We start from the raw sequence: 16,568 nt of genomic DNA on the forward strand, positions 1-16,568 counted from the left end.
CGTGGAATTAGTCAGACGGGATCACCCTGAGGATCTTGTGTGCCCAGCCAGTGACTCACACCACGAACAGCCTCACGGGCAGAGATGCCAACCTGGGAGGCAGCCGCTCCAGCTCACCTCACCCTGGAGCACACCTTTTAAGGACAGGGAGCTCCGGGCAGCACAGGGGCCCTGCCTCCACCCTGAGGCCTTTGCCAGCCCAGCTCCACACCTACTCGGGTTGGGTAGAGGGGCCAGTCCCTCATATGGGTTCAAATCTGGCCTTGTCACTTTTTAGATATGACCTTGGGCAAGTCAATTTCCCCAAACCGGTTCCTTCACTTGTAATATGGAAACACTTGCCTCACAAGAGAGGAATTAAATGAGGTCATGCACAGAGAAAGTGCTTGGCGAAGGGCACCTTTTAAGGAGTGGTAGTGGAGGCCAATGGCAAGGGAAGGGCCTGGGCTCAGGCATCAGGGTGCTCAGCTCTGAAATCGAGCCCCAGCCCTTACTTGCTGGGCATTTTTGAGTTACTCAACTCTGCATCAGTGCCTCCTGTGTAAAGATTGCTGACGCTACCAGCTTTGTCAGCCTCTTGTGGAGTTAGCATCACATACTCCCTTTTATAAGGTGAGGGGGGCAGTGCAGGAGCAGAGCCAGTCCAGGTGTCTGGGGGCTCTGTGTCCTGGACAAGGTCCCCAAGCTCCCTCTGTGGGTCTGGTGTGTGAACAGGAGCAGTGATGAAAATGCCCGACTTGTGGGGCTGCTGTGGGGGAGGCACTAACAGTGCCTGGCACCCAGGAAGCGTCTCTCAGCGCTGCCTGTTCTCATTCATCTTACACACTGCTCTTGGCCTTTCTCCACAAACGCCAGTTGCTGGTTTATTTCCCTTTTACATGCCTGTGACAGATTCCAGGCCGGCAGCCTTCCCAAGGCCACATGCCTTGCTTCTGAGCTAACCCTGCCCTCTGGCGCCCGTCACAGCAGACTTCCCAAGGTAGTCCGGGGGCTGACCCCTCAAAGACCCTGCAGTAACTCAGGTAGTTCCAACAGGGACACCAAGAACACGAAGAGTGCACACAGCACCCTAGGGCCAAGGGGAAGCACAGGCCTGCTGTCTAGCACCGATAGGGTGGGTATCTCAGCTGGCAGGTGAGCCAAAGGGTGGCTCGGCCACTGGAGAAAAAGCGATGGGCTTTGCTGGCTGGAAACCTGGTTTGCCTGGCACCCTCCTCCATGGGTTGAGAGAAGCCTGGGAACAAGAATGGGCGGAGAGCCTGGTCTCAAAGCCTCTTGAGTTCCTGCCCACACACAGGAAGGACAGCCCACCTCCTAATGGGCTGAGACGGGCATGGGGCCAGCCAGGCTTCCCGAAGGAGTGTGCACATAGGAGTGGGCACCCGGTTAGCAGAGGATGCCCCTGGGGATCAGTGACAAGAGCCCAGGCTTCAGAGGCAACCAGCTCTGGGCAGAAGCATGGGCTTTGCACCCCGAGAGCTTCCATGTCCTCACCTGCATAATGGGGACCACAAACTCCATTCTGCCTGACTTGTGCGTAAAGCTGTCCCCAGAAGAGCAGCCACCACTGACAACAGAAGTAGTCACAGGAATGGCTGGTCAAGGGCAAGAGGGTGTTGGGGGTCAGAGGGGGAAAACAGCAGCAGCCTGGGAAGGGGTCACAAGTGCTCCCAGAGCCCAGACAGAATGGAAGCTGGCGACAGTGCAAACCCTAGCTTTATTGGTCCAGTTTTTTCACAGTGAAGCCTAAGAGAACCGAAGGGCCAGCTGATGGTGAGGGAGGGTAGTGTCTTGAGCCTTCGAGTCAAGGGTCTGCAGGATGCCCACAGCCCAACACATGTCCGCTGCCCTGGGGCCTGGGAGGAAAGAGGGAGGGGTGTCTCTGGGGGGATGGGTATGGGCCCAGGGTCTGTTCTTCACTGTGGGAGGTGGAAGGGATCACATAAAGTTCTTTATTACAGATCTACAAAAAATGAGAGAATTACATGTATTACTCTCCCTTGTCTGGGTTTCTTTTTTCCTTCTTTGTCTTTTCACAATACAGCGGCAGTAAAGAAAAGTGCAGGAGGCAGGTGAGCCAGGCCCTGGGATTCAGATCAGAAGGGAGCAGGGAGGCAGGATGAAGCTGCTACTGCAGGTTGGCCCTGGGCTCTGTCCCAGCATCCCGGGAGCAGGGCCTCAAGCCCCAGAGGGAGCAGACTGAGCGGCTGGGAAGACAGCTGCCCCAGTTCTGCAGCAGCCCCGTTCCTCGGGTGGCCACCCTGGAGGGCAGCAGGTCACGAGCACGTGAGGCTCCTATGTTTAGAGGCCTGGTCTCCAAAGCACAGGCCCACAGGGGCCAGACAGAGGGAGGAGGTGGGAGGGACCAGCACAGAAGGGCGGTGAGGTCTGTTGGGGTCCCCCCGGGACCTCGGGGCCCCGGCAGGCAGGGGCGGTCAGGATGCTTCCCTGCTTGTCAGCCAATCAGTTTCTTCAGGAAGGCCTCCAGCTGGTCTTCATCCTTGATTCCCACAAACTTGTCCACCACGTCCCCATTCTTCATGGCCAGTACGGTGGGCACAGCTGACACCTGGGTGGAGAGGACAAGTCACTCAGAAGTGAGCTCTTCTCCACATTAGCCTCAAGCTCTGGGGAGTGGGCTGCTGGCTCAGGCCTTGAAGTGACTGCCTGGAGCCACAAGAGGGGCCCCCTCCCTTCGTGCAGAGGGACTTCAGGGCCTGGAGGCCCACCCGCTGGAGCAGCTTTTCCACTGCGGGCTCCCAGCTGTACCCTTCCTCCACCAACCGCATGACTGACTCACTGTCCCAGTGGTTTGGCTGGAATGACAGGAGAGATTAAAATAACCCATGCAGCTGCAGGCCCAGGCTGGGGGCGGGGAGGAGCTGAGGGGCAGCCTGGCACCGGGGAGACCAGGAGAATCCTGTCACTCTTTAGCCGGGGGCCTTGGCAAGGTCACACCACCTTTGGAGCCTTGGTGCCCTCTTCCGTGAAATGAGGATGAGTCTCGTTGGCGAAGCTTTAGGACAAGGATTAGAGGTTTGTATATAATGCTGAGTGGTCAGGAGCTCAGGCTCTGGGGCCAGCTGATCAAATCTTAGTCCATTTAGGTCTAGCCACTCCATCACTCTTGAGTTTTGTGTTTTCACCAGGAAATGGAGATACTTCTATTAGCGGGTACGAGGGCTGACTGGGGTAATCTAAGTAAAGTCACAGCCCTGAGCACACAGGGAGCACGCCACACATGAAGGCTACAGCGGGCACGTCACAAAAGTCGAACCCAGGGCCCCAAGCAAGCTCCTCTGGCTCCCTGTAATGATGGTTAACGGGGTCCAGAAATTCACTGACTCACACTGGGAGTGTGGGAGGAGGGGCTTAGCCTCTAGAGCTGATGTTTATTTATTAGGGGGCTGGACATTCCTGGCCTGAAGCGTTTTCTGAAGCTCCCCCAGGGAACCTGTATAGATTACATGGTACATAAATGAGACCGAAGACCTGCTCTTGCATCACGCATTTTCTGCTGCCTGGGCGCCCCGCCTGGTATCTGTGGGCATTTGATGAAAAAAACCATATAAACAGAACAAGATAAACACAGACTTTTCTTACATACAAGTTAACTACAAAGTAACAACAGTGATTTCTAAAACATACCAGGTTTTCACATATTTCAAGTGCGGTCCTGCTGGTGAGTCACTTGGGAGGCCAGACTTAAGATTCAGAATGTTCTAACTGTGTACATGGCAGTTACGAAACAGTTCAGGCCTGACCTGTCCAATCTCACGTCTCGGGTGCCCCCACGCACTGACTCTATGTGGTAGGCTGTGCATTCCTCTCCTAAGAGGCTTTATATGACCTTTGTATGACCTAGCCTTCAGGCCCCTTCAAGGACTGTCCTGGGGCTGCTGTGGGTGGCAACTGATACACTTCCCAGAGGCAATGTGCAGACAGACCCACTGGCAGTAGTGGGCTGACCACGTGTGTCCCTGTCATGGTCCTACCACTGGCTCCTGTCCTTGTCACCCCTGCCCCTGGCGTGGGTGACAGCAGGAAGCACAAGGGTCCAGCACGTGGCTGCCCGTTTGTGGGTCCAGAAGGCGCCCTCAGGATGCAGTCCCTGGAGGTGCCCCAGGGCCCGCACGTGCTGTCTCTCGCGCCCTCTAGTGGTCTGTGGAGGCAGTGGCCTCACACCTGGCAATTCTCCACGGAGCCCCAGAGGCTCAGGCACTAACTGATCCACTGTGTACTTGCTGGACCTCACCTGTCCTATGCTTCTTTAACTGAGATGAAACTGTATCTCAAGGTCCGAGGAGAGGTCTGATTGTTTTTTACAGGTCCTCCTTCTAAGCAGGACCCTATGCTCATTGAGGTGGCTTAGAGTAGACTGTTTTCCTCCAGAATTCTAGATGATCCCCTGTATAATCGCATTTGTGTAAAATCATGCACATGGTTACACATGCAGACTGTGCTGTAGCTGGGTGTACAGCAGACATGCTGCGGCTGCATTTTCAAGACAACCAAGGTCTAGTCATTACTTATCAAGGGAGTTCTTTGAGGTCTGAGCCTAGCCACACAGACACAGACAGACACACACAGAGCCAAGCTCTTGCCAGAGCAGGATCTCCCAGAACACTGCAGGGATACCTGGGCTATGACTGGACTCTCCTCACCCCCATGGAAGAGGAGGTGGCTTTGCTGACCCTAAGTTCAGCTCACAAATCTGGAGGGGCTGGTGCTTGTAAAGACTGCCTTAAACGGAAGTGCACAGGGCCTTGGTACATTATTCTGGAATGGTGATGTGAGTTTCAGGGGATTGTGGTAGAGCAAGAATTCAACTTCCCTCTCAATTCTGGCGCCACTGAGGCAAGCGAGGGGCCAGAGATGAAAAGATGCACTAAAATGTGCTGACTTCCTCCTGCTCAGAAAGCCACGTGGAGGTGTCCAGGCTTGGCTGAAGGCCCCAGGAACCCAGGAGGGGTAACGTGTGTATATGTGTCCCCACTCCACCCACACTGCCACTGTGCTTGGTGCCCTGCCTTGTCTTCTGTCTCAGCCCAATTTCCTCCACTTGTGAACTGTTAAGGACCTCCTTGGGAGAGGTGCAGCACCTGCTATTGTTAAGTCGCTAAGTTGTGTCCGACTCTTTGTGACCCCATTGACCGTAGCCCGTTAGGCGCCTCTGTCCATGGGATTTCTCAAGAAAGAATACTGGAGTGGGTTGCCATTTCCTTCTCTGGAGGCATCTTTCTGACCCAGGGATCAAACCCAGATCTCCTGCAATGGCAGGTGAATTCTTTACCACTGAGCTACCAGGAAAGCCCAATGACTGAAGTACTGTGTATTAGTTCAGTAATGCTGAAATACTATGATTCAGTGAACTGTCTGTGAGGTTATGGTAGTGGTGGTGGTTTAGTTGCTAAGTCGTGTCCGACTCTTGCGACCCCGTGGACTGTAGCCTGCCAGGCTCCTCTGCCCATGGGATTCTCCAGGCAAGAATACTGGAGTGGGTTGCCATTTCCTTCTCAACTGTGAGGTTATATGGACCATTAAAAAAATTTCGAACAAAAAACCCAAACAAGGTATCCCAAATGTTGGCAGTGATTTGTTTGGATGGTAAGGTTATTGCTATTTGGTTGTTCTGAAAATGCTGTTTAAAGGGCATTCTCTGTAAGATGAGATAAAGAATGAAACTCCATGTGTGAGGTGAACATCAGAAGCCCCAGAGGACAGCATTAAGGGTCAAGGTCCACACCCTGAGCCACTCTTTCTCTGAAGGGTCTGAACGATAGGGGAATGCCCAGCCAGAGAACCTGAGGAGGTGGGGAAGCAGAGGGCCCTCCACTTGGCCAACTCAGGGCTGTGTGTGTGTGTGTGGTTGGGGGGAGGCACACCCCAAGGCCCTGGGTGACTTTCCCTCCCCTCTCCTTTGGGAGATGGTGAAATTCTAGGGTGGACAGTTAATGGAAGCATAGAGTGTGGTAGCAGGGGAGAGGAATTTGTGCAAGGAAGGAGACGCACCCTGCGAGTGTGTGCTGGGCTTGGGGGTGGCAGAAGAATTTGGGGAGAAGTCCCTAATTCCCTGCATATGATTTAAAGCAGCTTCTCCAAGTTCATTCACCATTTGGAAAAGGCCTTCAGGCCTTGGAGGAAGCTATCCCAGGAGGAACTACGGATCCCTTAGCTAAGACGTCCTCAGACTCTCTTCCAAAACACCAGGTGTGAAGGAAGGAAAGGGGTAGGGGAGGGGTCAGGAAGAATCCCTGCGGGAGCTTCCTAAGCCAACAATGACCTGGCATCTGGTCAGCTCAGGACCTGGCAAGGCCAAAAGGCTGTGTCCGGGTGATATGGGCCCAGCAGCCATGAGGTCCCTCTATATGACCCATGTACTCTCTGGAAGGTGGACAGACAAGAGAAGACCCTACAAGAGGACCCCCTCCCCTGCCACATACTTTCCAGGCTTAACCACAGGACTTCAGGGCCAGGCCCTACGACACCAGGAACGCAGACTCCCGGCAATGCTGGCAAGGTGGTCCTGGGAATTCTCACCTCCCATGTGACCACAGCTGGAGGAACTGGGTCATCCCTTGTATTCTTATAGTTACCACAGCTCCTGGGACACGGTTGGTGCTTGGGATGTGTCAGCCTAAGTTCCATTGGCTGAGACCAAAGCTGTGGTATCAGGAGGGAGGGAGCCTAAGTCATGTGGAGTCTGTCCGTCCTCCTGGGGTGGCCAGATGCACCAGCCCTGAACTCACACCGGAAAGCCACACCCACTCCCACAGCTGCCGTGGGTCTTTGGGGAGGGATGGACAAGCAGCGAAAGCTGGGGCCCCCTAAATGGCCAGACCAGTGCCTCCCAACAGCGATCAGTGCGACAGCTGAGCCCTGTAAGCCGCTCTGTTCACCCAGTGCTGTGGGCAGTCTTACTGGGGTTAACATCCCCCCAACCACCTGCAGTCATCATCCGTGGCTTTGCCTGACCAGCATCTCTTGCCTTTGCCTCTGGTCAGGGCAGCCTGGCTTTCCTTGAGGGACCACTCCCAGCCCCAAGACTGGGGCCAGCCAGCCTATTTTCACCCCGTCCCCACCTATTTCCTGCCACAGGGACTGTGGAGGATAGGCATGTCTACTTGATCTGGTCTCAAGGGAATCAAACATGGACTTCCAAAGTCTGAGAAAGGGAGAGGCCACCTCTTTCAACACTACTACCAAGAAAGAGTGAAGGTTCACTATGGCCAGATCCAGATATTTCAAGACAACCAGAAATATGGATTTTCACATGAAATCTTCTGAGTTTTAAATATTAGCATCCAGTCCATTACTGGGAAAAAAAAACCAAACAACACTTCAAGGGCCAGACCAAGCAAGTCAGTGAGCCAGATGTGACTCACAGGCCACCAGGTGTGTGACCTTGGCTCCGTAACGACTGTCTTCAGCATGGCTATTCAGGCTCCTCCCAATGTGGCCACAGTCGGCCTTCCCAGCTGCCTGTTTGCTCACTCCTTGTTCAGCCCTTCACCCTGGCCAACCAGCCACAATGGACCACTCCCCGTTCTCCAAAGACAGTGGTCTCCATGGCCCAGAGGATGCCTCACATCCACATATTTCCTGCTCCTCTTCTTCCGGCCCACTATGCACCAGGCATGCAGGCCCTGATGTTCTCTGAGCAAATGTGTGAGACCCTGACCTCAGGGTCTTTGTAAAAGATGTCTGCTCTGCCAGAATCCACTTCCAAAGAGCTGCAGTGCTCATTCTTTACTCCTTCCAGGTCTCTGCTCAGATGGTTCAGCTTTTCAGTGAGGCCTTCCCTACCCAACCCTTTAAAAAAAGGAAACCCTCCCCACCCTAGGCCCAGCACTCCCACCCACTCTTCCTGATTTCTTTTGTCCCAGGACACTTATTATCTGAAATGGGGAACAGTGACCTGTGGCCCACAAGTCAAACCTGCCACCTGGAATTTTGCAAATGAAGTTTTGCTGGCACATGGCCTTGCCGGTTCATTTAGATTCTACTGTTGCCCTCGAGCTACCAGACAGGTGAGCATTTGCAACAGAGACCAATGTCTTACAAAGCCTCAAACAGGTACCATCTTGTCCTTTAGAGAACAAGTTTGTGGATGCCTAATCTAAAACACTAGCACTCAGGCTCCACGAAGGCAGGGACTCTGTCAGTTCTGTTCACTGCTGCATCCTCAGGCCTGAGTCACAGCCCTGGGATTGAAGGCACTCTGGATACATGTCTACTGAAGAAATGGACAAGCCAATCAAACACGGGAGAGCAGCTCACGTCTTTGTGTCTTTGTGCTCTTGGCCTTGCCTTCTTCTCTCTGCATTCTTCACAGCTCCGCTCGGAGGGTCCCTCTAACGTGACTCATTCCTTGTCCCCTCTACTCCCCTCCCTGCTCCCCTTGGGACAAGGAGCTCATCTTGTTTGTGCCAGAATCATGTACGCCTGGCACACTGCAGGGACGGATGGGTGAATCCATGAATGAGGGAGGGCCATCAACTTCCTGAGACTCAGAGGAAAACCTGGTGTTTGGGGTAATACATCCCAGTTCCTAAAGGTACTGAAGAGAGACAGGAGGCTCAGAGGATTAATGGAGTCACAGCTGCAAAGTGCTCTAAACCCCTGAGAGCTCTAGAAAGAATCAGGACACCCCCTTACTGACTCCCTGCTGGTCCCTAAGACATCTCCAGCTACCCTGTGGCCCCAAGCACCCCCACCAGTTGCCCTGAAGCAATCCCATACTGATCCATACCTCATACTCTAGGGCGAGGTCTGTGTGGTCATCGATATCCACTTTGGCCATCACTACCTTTCCATGCTGCTTGGCCACCACCTTCTCTAACCTGGGCCCCAAGATCTTGCAGGGACCACACCACCTTGGAAGGAGAGAAAGAAGCATCCCATCACAGAAGTGCTCGCCCAATGATCTATAGTTCTTTTGTCCTTCCCTTGTCCTATGTCTTTCTGCTGGACCCTCTCCCCTTGTCACCTCTCCTTACAGTGTGTGAATGTTAACCTGCAATGCTGACATGCTGGTTAATTACAGGAGACTCTGCAACTAGGGAATTTTCACAGGTCCTGGATTTCTAATAACACAAGCCTCATCCTAAGACTCTTAGAAGGTTATTTAGGTTATTAGGTTCTTTCACTAATTTCACCCTACCTAAAAGAAATTAACTGTATAGAGGAAAATGGGAGTTGAAGTTAAAAGGTTTGGGTTCAAAGACAGGCTTCCTAACCAATCAGCTAATTATTCTGAAGCCTCAGTTTCCTCATGTGAAAGAGACTGTGGGTATCAAAGCTCTGATGAGAAATTAACTAAGACGATGTGGATAAATGTGCTTCGTAAGCTGTGGAGTTACTTCAAACACCTCATAGCCTCAGAACTAAGGCAGCAGAAACCAGTGGCTAGGGAGTTTCATGACGTGCCAGTCACGGCACCAGGACCTCTTCAGCTTTTACTACTCAGAACCCTCAACACTGCAAAGGAAAAAAAAAAAAATCTTCCTAAGAAACTGAGGTCCATACAAGTTACGAGAATTGTGCAAGGTCTGGGACTGCATCCAAAACTATGTTCCAAGTGTCTTCTTTGAGGCCCGGGTTACTCTGTGATCCCTGAGGCCCTGGGTCAACAGCCATGACTGCACCGGACACAGATGTTCCCCTCGAAGTGGTAAGCCTGGGCTGTTATCTTTAAGTATGTGGCACTAAGGACAGTGGCTGGCACTCAATGAACAAACTCACCCCTTGCTTTCTAGGTGGGAAGCAGATGAGGGGTCAGCCCACTCTTCATCCATTTGGGAAGCCCTCTCTGGTGAGCTCACCAGACCAGGATGGCAGTAGAGCTCTGCCTTCCATGAATCCTTGGTTGGTGACTCCCATTTTATTCTCAGCCTTTAAAACCCTTCGCATTCAGAGATTCTAACGAATGAACTCACAACACCTAAAATCCCAGTCCGCAAGACTTTATCTCCTACCACAAGTGAAGGCAGGAAGGAACAAGGCCACCACATGTCCTGCCCAAGGCAACATGGTGAGTCAGAGAAAGAATAGGAAAGAAAGCAGAAGAATCTGTCAGTGGTTTGCCCAGAAGGCTTTCTAACTTTTAACTCAGGCTACACTGGTTCCTTTCAGGCTGCCCCATTCTGAGGGGTTTGTCCAGTAGTTTTGGAGTCAGACACCAAGCCAGGTCTCAAAGGTCCAGAAATGAAGAAGGTCAGGCCAACAATCAGAAGACCATAGGCACTTAAATATCCCTAAAACAAACTTATACAGCATTGGAAAGAAACTCTCTGCCCATGGCCTGCAAGTGTGGGCACCACTACAATTGTACTGAAAACTTTTTGCCAGCCCTTTCCAGTTTGGGTGGCAAGATATTAAAATAAAACTAACTCTCTGCAGGGTTCTGTATACGTTTGGTATACACCAAACGTCAGATGATGCTAGAGGCATGTTTTTCCTGATTTGGTTCAAGCTGAAAATGACCTGAGCCTCTCGGGCAGTGAGATACAGAATGTAAGTGCATCCAAGCACTAATCATAGTGAGTTTTTTAAGTTATTTTTAATTGAAAGATAACTGTTTAACAATATTGCACTGATTTGTGTCATACATCAACATGAAACAGCCATAGATATACAGAGTGAGTTTTGAAGACTGTTTACTAGTCTGTCTCCTATCAAACTACATGTAATCTTTGAGAAGGGATTGGGTCTCCTCAACCTTTGTAATGAGTCTACGTATGTTGTTGTTGTTGTTCATTCACTTAGTTGTATCTGACTCTTTGTGACCCCAAGTCCATGTATGAGAAGTATCAAATGGAGTAGAGACACAGAAGCCTTTCAATAAACAAATACCTGAATAAGTGATACCCCAGTCTTCCGCGAACCCCCAGGACTCACTGTGCATGGAAATCCACAACCACTGGTGTCTCACTATTGACAACTCGGTCTTGAAAGTCAGGTCCATCCTGGATGTTAAAGGTTGTTGAACAGACTCTGGTGGTGTATATAGACCGGGCTTGGCTGGGTGTTACTGTCAGGTAACCAGGACTGCGCTGTGGGGTCTGCAGGGCCCTGGAGGCAAGGGGTGCCCACCGACTCTGAGAGGGCTTCCCAGAGATTATGGAGGTCAGGAACCTCCTCAGAAGAAGTCGCTGAGCCATCTGTGAGGGGAAGAGGCAGGGACAGTGGGGGCAGTCAACACATCAGGAAATAATAATAATAAAAAGGTATGTGGGAGTACCGTGGTGGTGGGGGTTTGAGATGCAGGACCAGAAGTAAAACGCCGGAAAATAATACATAAGATGTCTGGAGTAGAGGTGAGTAAAGTGAGAATCAAAGGGAAGGAATCAATAGCCAGAACAGGTTAAAAAAAAAAAAAAAAAAACAGTACAAGAAAACTGGGTCGATAACCAACGAATCAGGATATTATGGAATTACAATAGAAGAGAGGGAGGAACCAATATTTACAGAGCATCCGCTAACAGTCAGGTATCTCATAGACATTATAGTCTTCCTAGGTCAACCTTGAAAAGGTTTCAATAACGGTATCACTCATAAGGATTCCGAGGCTCTGGTATATTGTGACATGCCCAAAGTACAGTATTAAATGAGAGTCAACAATGGAACCCAAGGCAGTTTGAGAAATTCTTACTCTATCGATTACTCTTCTTAAAAGTGTTTTAATGGAAAATTAAAGACAAAGAGAGGGTTGTCAAATGAGAAGGAAAGAGGAACCACAACAATTACGGGAGCAACGAAGAGGCATGGGAGGAGTGTGGGGGAACTAAAAAGGAGGGACGTGTGTGTAGAAGGAACTGGGGAACTGGACGCCAGCAGGGACCCCGGCTCCTCGGAAGGCAGGTTCCCCCCTCCAGGGTCTCCGCCCGCTGGGCCGCTGGCCCGCACAGGAAAACGCCCGCAGTGTGCCTCAGCCGCAACACCACCTCGTGCCACCCCAAGGGCCTCCTACCTCCCTGCAGCGAGAGCGGAGGGATGCACAGCGAGTCCCTCCGCACAGCTCAAGGGCACGTCTGTCGTCACTTCCTGAGGGGGAGGGCCTTTACCGTCACTTCCGGGGACAGGCAACCTAGAGCAAGTCTCTCCGCAACGCGAGGGAAGACGGGGGCTGAGCCTCAGTTGAAAACCGGAAGAGAAGGACTCCTGGAGGAAGAAACCGGAAGGGGGGCCGTTCTTTAGGGGAGAGACCGGGAGGCGTGTCTTCAGAGGAGGAACCGGAAGAGGCAGGCCGGCCGGAGGGGAGGAGCCGGAAGAGGAAGGGAAGGAGGAGAGAGCGTCCGCAAGGTACTGGCTGGAGAGAAGGGCGGGAGGTGTGATTCCGGAGTTTGCAAACTCTTGTCTTATCGGCCGTACAACTTCGACCACTCTTTTGTCTCATTGTCTCGGTGCTTCTTCGGAGCAAAAGAGGACGCTTTCTGGCCCTTGTCTGTCACAGACGACTGTATAACCTCAGGGTTTGGGGCAAGTCATCCTGCCCCTGGGGGTGCTTCAATTTCCCAATGTGTGACATGAAAGGCTGGACTTATTCTCCACCCAGGACTCTCAAGCTCGTCTCTTTGGAGTGCTGGGGAACTGGGCCCAGACTAGATGCCTGATGGTGATGTTACTTGGAGGGCTTGCCTTTGAGGCTCCACGTAAAGTGTGATGACCTGTGAACCTGCTTGGGCCTGTGCCTTGCTTACACATCGATTGTCACTGTCATGGATAACAGGGGTTTAGGCACGTGTGTCCCAGGCTGGTGTTGCAGTCACCCCTTGTCTCTCCTGCACCCTGTACCTTACCTTATGACCTGTTCTGTGAATACATCAGTGCCTTTTCCTTCCTCCTTGCCTTTGCTTAATTTGAATTTTTTTTACCCCCTCTGTCCACTAGGTAGAATACCTACTCATCACGTCTTCTTTGAGCAGCATTTCTTGCCTCCTCCGGTGCTTTGTCCAAAACTTTAACATGTCGCACAGTGTCTCTCTTCCATGAGATCATGTGCTTCCTGAGAGTTGGAATTTGTAGCTTTTACACATTTCCATAGGCCCAGCACCAACCTGATACAGTGCCTGACTCACAGAGAATGTGCCATAGGTGCTTATTAAACTGCCTATCTTTTGAGATCCCAGGGAATGGTTCACAGTCTGAGTGGTTATATGACTTGCCCAAGGTCGTGAAGCTTGTAAATTGGCAAAGCCCCATCTCTCACACCTCCATTTCAATCTACACTCCAGCCAGTGGGAATCATAATTACATAGTTTGCTTAAATGTCTCTTCCATGCTTGTGCTGTGTAGTTGCTACTCCCAATGACTGGAAGGCTTTTCTCTCTACTGTCCATCTGAGGAAATGCTGCCAGCTACCAGATTAGGCATCATCTCTGGAGACACATACCTGATCCTCTTCGAGTAGGGTTAAATTGCCTCCACTGAGCTTCCACAGGCCCTGTGCATCTATCAATCAGTCACCGCACTCGGTGCTCGAGATTGTTACTGTTTATTCCTCACTCACTGTGCTGTCAGCACCTGATGGTCTCTGTCTCTCCATTACTTACTTTGGAATACAGCTGTGTATTGTTGTGCATGTGTGCTCAGTTGTGTCCGACTCTTTGCGACCCCATGGACTAGATCCCGCCAGTCATCTCCATCCCAGCAAGAATACTGGAGTGGGTTGCCATTACATCCTCTAGGGGATCTTCCTGACCCAGGGATTGAACCTGCCTTTCCTGCCTTGGCAGGTGGATTCTTTACCACTGAGCCACTTGGGGATCCCCGGAAGGCAACTCTATGCTCACCACTATACCACCAACATGCCATTGCTGACTTTGGGGCTTGTCTCATCATAGTAGGTGCTCGGTGAATATGTGTTTCATGAACAAAGAGCAGGGACCCAAATCATACCTTTGACTCCAGATCCTATTTTCCCTACCACATTACATGGGCTAGTTGTGCCCTTCCGAAGTCATTGCCATGTTTTCCTCCAGCTCATCTTGGCCACATCATGCTGTTATTTGTTCTCTGTCCAACTGGCAGGTTCACTGGCTCACTCCCCAGGCAGGCAGGGCCACAACTACAGCTGTGCAGCGATCTTCCTCTGGGATGGGGTGATGACCTCCTTGGAATAGGTCCACATTCCCTGGTCAGCCTTCCACTAAATAGAGTCTCTTGTCTGTTGTGGGCAGGATACCAGGGGAGGGCATGGGCAGGCGTGGTCTCTTCCACCTTGTCTGACCTCTTGTTTTTGCCTCTGCCTCCACCTAGGACTGGAGCCAACAATAGTGATCTGTAGCAGGAGCCCAGGCCCCCTGCCTCTCCTGAGATCAGCATCCGTTGGTGCAGCTGTTGCTGTTAATGCCAGATGCCATCTGGCATGGGCGCTCCCATCCTGACTGTTTTCATTTCTGTTTTTCTGAATCTCCAGTGCTTTATCTTCCAGGGCCTCTTTGTTTAGTCGCTAAGTCCGACTCTTTGCAACGCCGTGGACTGCAGCTCACCAGGCTTCCCTGTCCTTCTAATTAACCCTGTTTAGCATTTCCACAGCATTTTCTAGAAGGCCAATTTCCCTGATTAATTTACATCCTGAATTCCAAAGGAGGACCAGTCCTGTTTATCCTCACTCCATAGTCACTGCCCCTCCGTTGACCTCAGGCTTCTCCGCTGAGAAATGGGAAGAATGATGCCTTCCTCATAGAGGGCTGTGAGGTTGCAAGAAAGATGGAGCACAGGGCCTGGCACGTTGTTAGTGCCTGATGAGTGAAGGTGTCTTCTTCCACCTGCAGGGTGAGAACCTGGGAGAGAGCTGCACTCACAGTGGGCTACAGAGGGGTTTCTCGGCCCTGTGGTGGTTCACCTGCTCAGCCAGAGCTGACCTGGCCCAGCTCTGCCTCAGTCACGAGGCAGGCTCAGGGCTCAGATGTGAGGGGAAGAGAAGGAAGCTAGGACTGGCAGTCTGAGCTAGAGTAAAGCTTCTGCCCTCTTACTTATGTATTGCACTGTTTTTCAACCTGTGGTATGTGAGCCACCCGTGGGTTTGAGAATTCAATTTAGTGGGTTGTGAAAGTGAAAGTTGCTCAGTTGTGTCCGACTCTTTGTGACCCCATGGACTATACAGTCCACTGAAGTCTCCAGGCCAGAATACTGGAGTGGGTAGCTGTTCCCTTCTCCAGGGGATCTTCCCAACTCAAGGATCGAACCCAGGTCTCCCACATTGCAGGTGGATTCTTTACTGTCTGAGCCACCAAGGAAGTGGGTTGTGATCAGCTTTTAAAAAACAACCGTGGGACTTCCCTGGAGGTCTGGTGGTTAAGACTCCTCACTTCCACTGCAGGGGGTGCAGGCTCAGCCCCTGGCCTTGGAACTAAGATCTCATATGCTGTGTGGCACAGCCAAAAAATAATAAAAGAAAATCAGACTTTTTCAGAGTACATTGCGTATTTTCAGTATTATTTTGTGAAATATTTCTTGGTATTATGTTGACATATCTGTGTGTCCTGCTGCTGCTGCTGCTACTGCTGCTGCTAAGTCACTTCAGTCATGTCAGACCCTGTGCGACCCCTTAGACGGCAGCCCACCAGGCTCCGCTGTCCCTGGGATTCTCCAGGCAAGAATACTGGAGTGGGTTGCCATTTCCTTCTCCGGTGCATGAAAGGGAAAAGTGAAAGTGAAGTCGCTCAGTTGTGTCCGACTCTTAGCGACCCCATGGACTGTAGCCTACCAGGCTCATCCCTCCATGGGATTTTCCAGGCAAGAGTACTGGAGTGGGGTGCCATTGCTTTCTCCGTCTGTGTGTCCTAGGTTGTGATAAAGAATGTATTTCTTACTGTGGATCATGGTCAAAGGGTTGGAAAGCTACCCACCTATTGAAGAGTTACCAAACACCTGATACTGTTCTGAACACCCTTCATGTATTAATTCATTTACCCTACAACCTTGTGAGGTTGTTACTGTTACAGCCCCCGTCTTACAGATAGAGAAAATAAGTCACAAAGAGGTTAGGTATCTCGTCCAGAGTCATCCATATAGTAGGAGGTGGAAGCTTAAAGGTGATGTACTTCTCCTGGCAAGGATTTGATTTAACCTGAGACAGCTGCCTCTTTCCCACCCACCCCTAGGACCAGCCGGCCAATCTCGGGCACCAGAGGGCAGTGTCAGGCTCAAACCCTTGCAGCTGGTGGTGAGGCAGGTGGGCAGCAGCAGTTTTCAGCTGTGGCTCTAAGGAGAGGCGCCCACACGGTGGCAGTATGGTCTCACAGCCTCCCCCAGGGCTGGCCACAGGATCACAATTACCTTAAGTCTTCAGGGGACAAGGCTGTGGTACAGGTGCCTCTCAGTGACCACGTGTTTGGGGATGTCATGGCTGAAGGGAGGCACCTTAAAATAAAACATAGAGACAGAGATGGTGGGTCACAGTCTAAGCTGATATTGAGTTTCTCTTCAGGAGGTGTTGCTCCTGGAGTATCTTTGTTTTTTGCCTTTTGTGTATTTTTTAAAGCGCTGTTGCAGAACAATTAGAATTGTGACTTATGTTTTGCAATTCGAGAAGCTGGTTTCATGTGATTCATGTTCTGTCA

The 16,568-nt window shown here is 51.4% G+C and overlaps 1 protein-coding gene across 2 annotated transcripts; it reads right to left on the bottom strand.

Annotated features, from left to right (window-relative positions):
* Positions 1–1,698: 1,698 nt before the first annotated feature.
* On the bottom strand, positions 1,699–12,026 carry TXN2 (thioredoxin 2). 2 transcript variants are annotated; one of them, XM_081591429.1, is made up of 4 exons: positions 11,972–12,026; positions 10,900–11,162; positions 8,753–8,876; positions 1,699–2,569 (listed from the first exon to the last, which is right to left on the bottom strand). In XM_081591429.1, the coding sequence occupies exons 2-4, from the start codon at positions 11,160–11,162 to the stop codon at positions 2,456–2,458; spliced, it is 501 nt and encodes a 166-aa protein (XP_081447555.1). In that variant the 5' UTR covers positions 11,972–12,026; the 3' UTR covers positions 1,699–2,455. The 2 variants fall into 2 exon arrangements, with proteins under 2 accessions (XP_081447555.1, XP_081447556.1); XM_081591430.1 differs by having other exon boundaries at positions 10,900–11,182; positions 11,968–12,026.
* Positions 12,027–16,568: the final 4,542 nt, after the last annotated feature.

Source organism: Giraffa tippelskirchi, chromosome 4 (assembly GCF_054371585.1).
Source record: "Giraffa tippelskirchi isolate mGirTip1 chromosome 4, T2T-mGirTip1v1.2.pri, whole genome shotgun sequence".
Classification (NCBI taxonomy): Eukaryota; Metazoa; Chordata; class Mammalia; order Artiodactyla; family Giraffidae; genus Giraffa; species Giraffa tippelskirchi.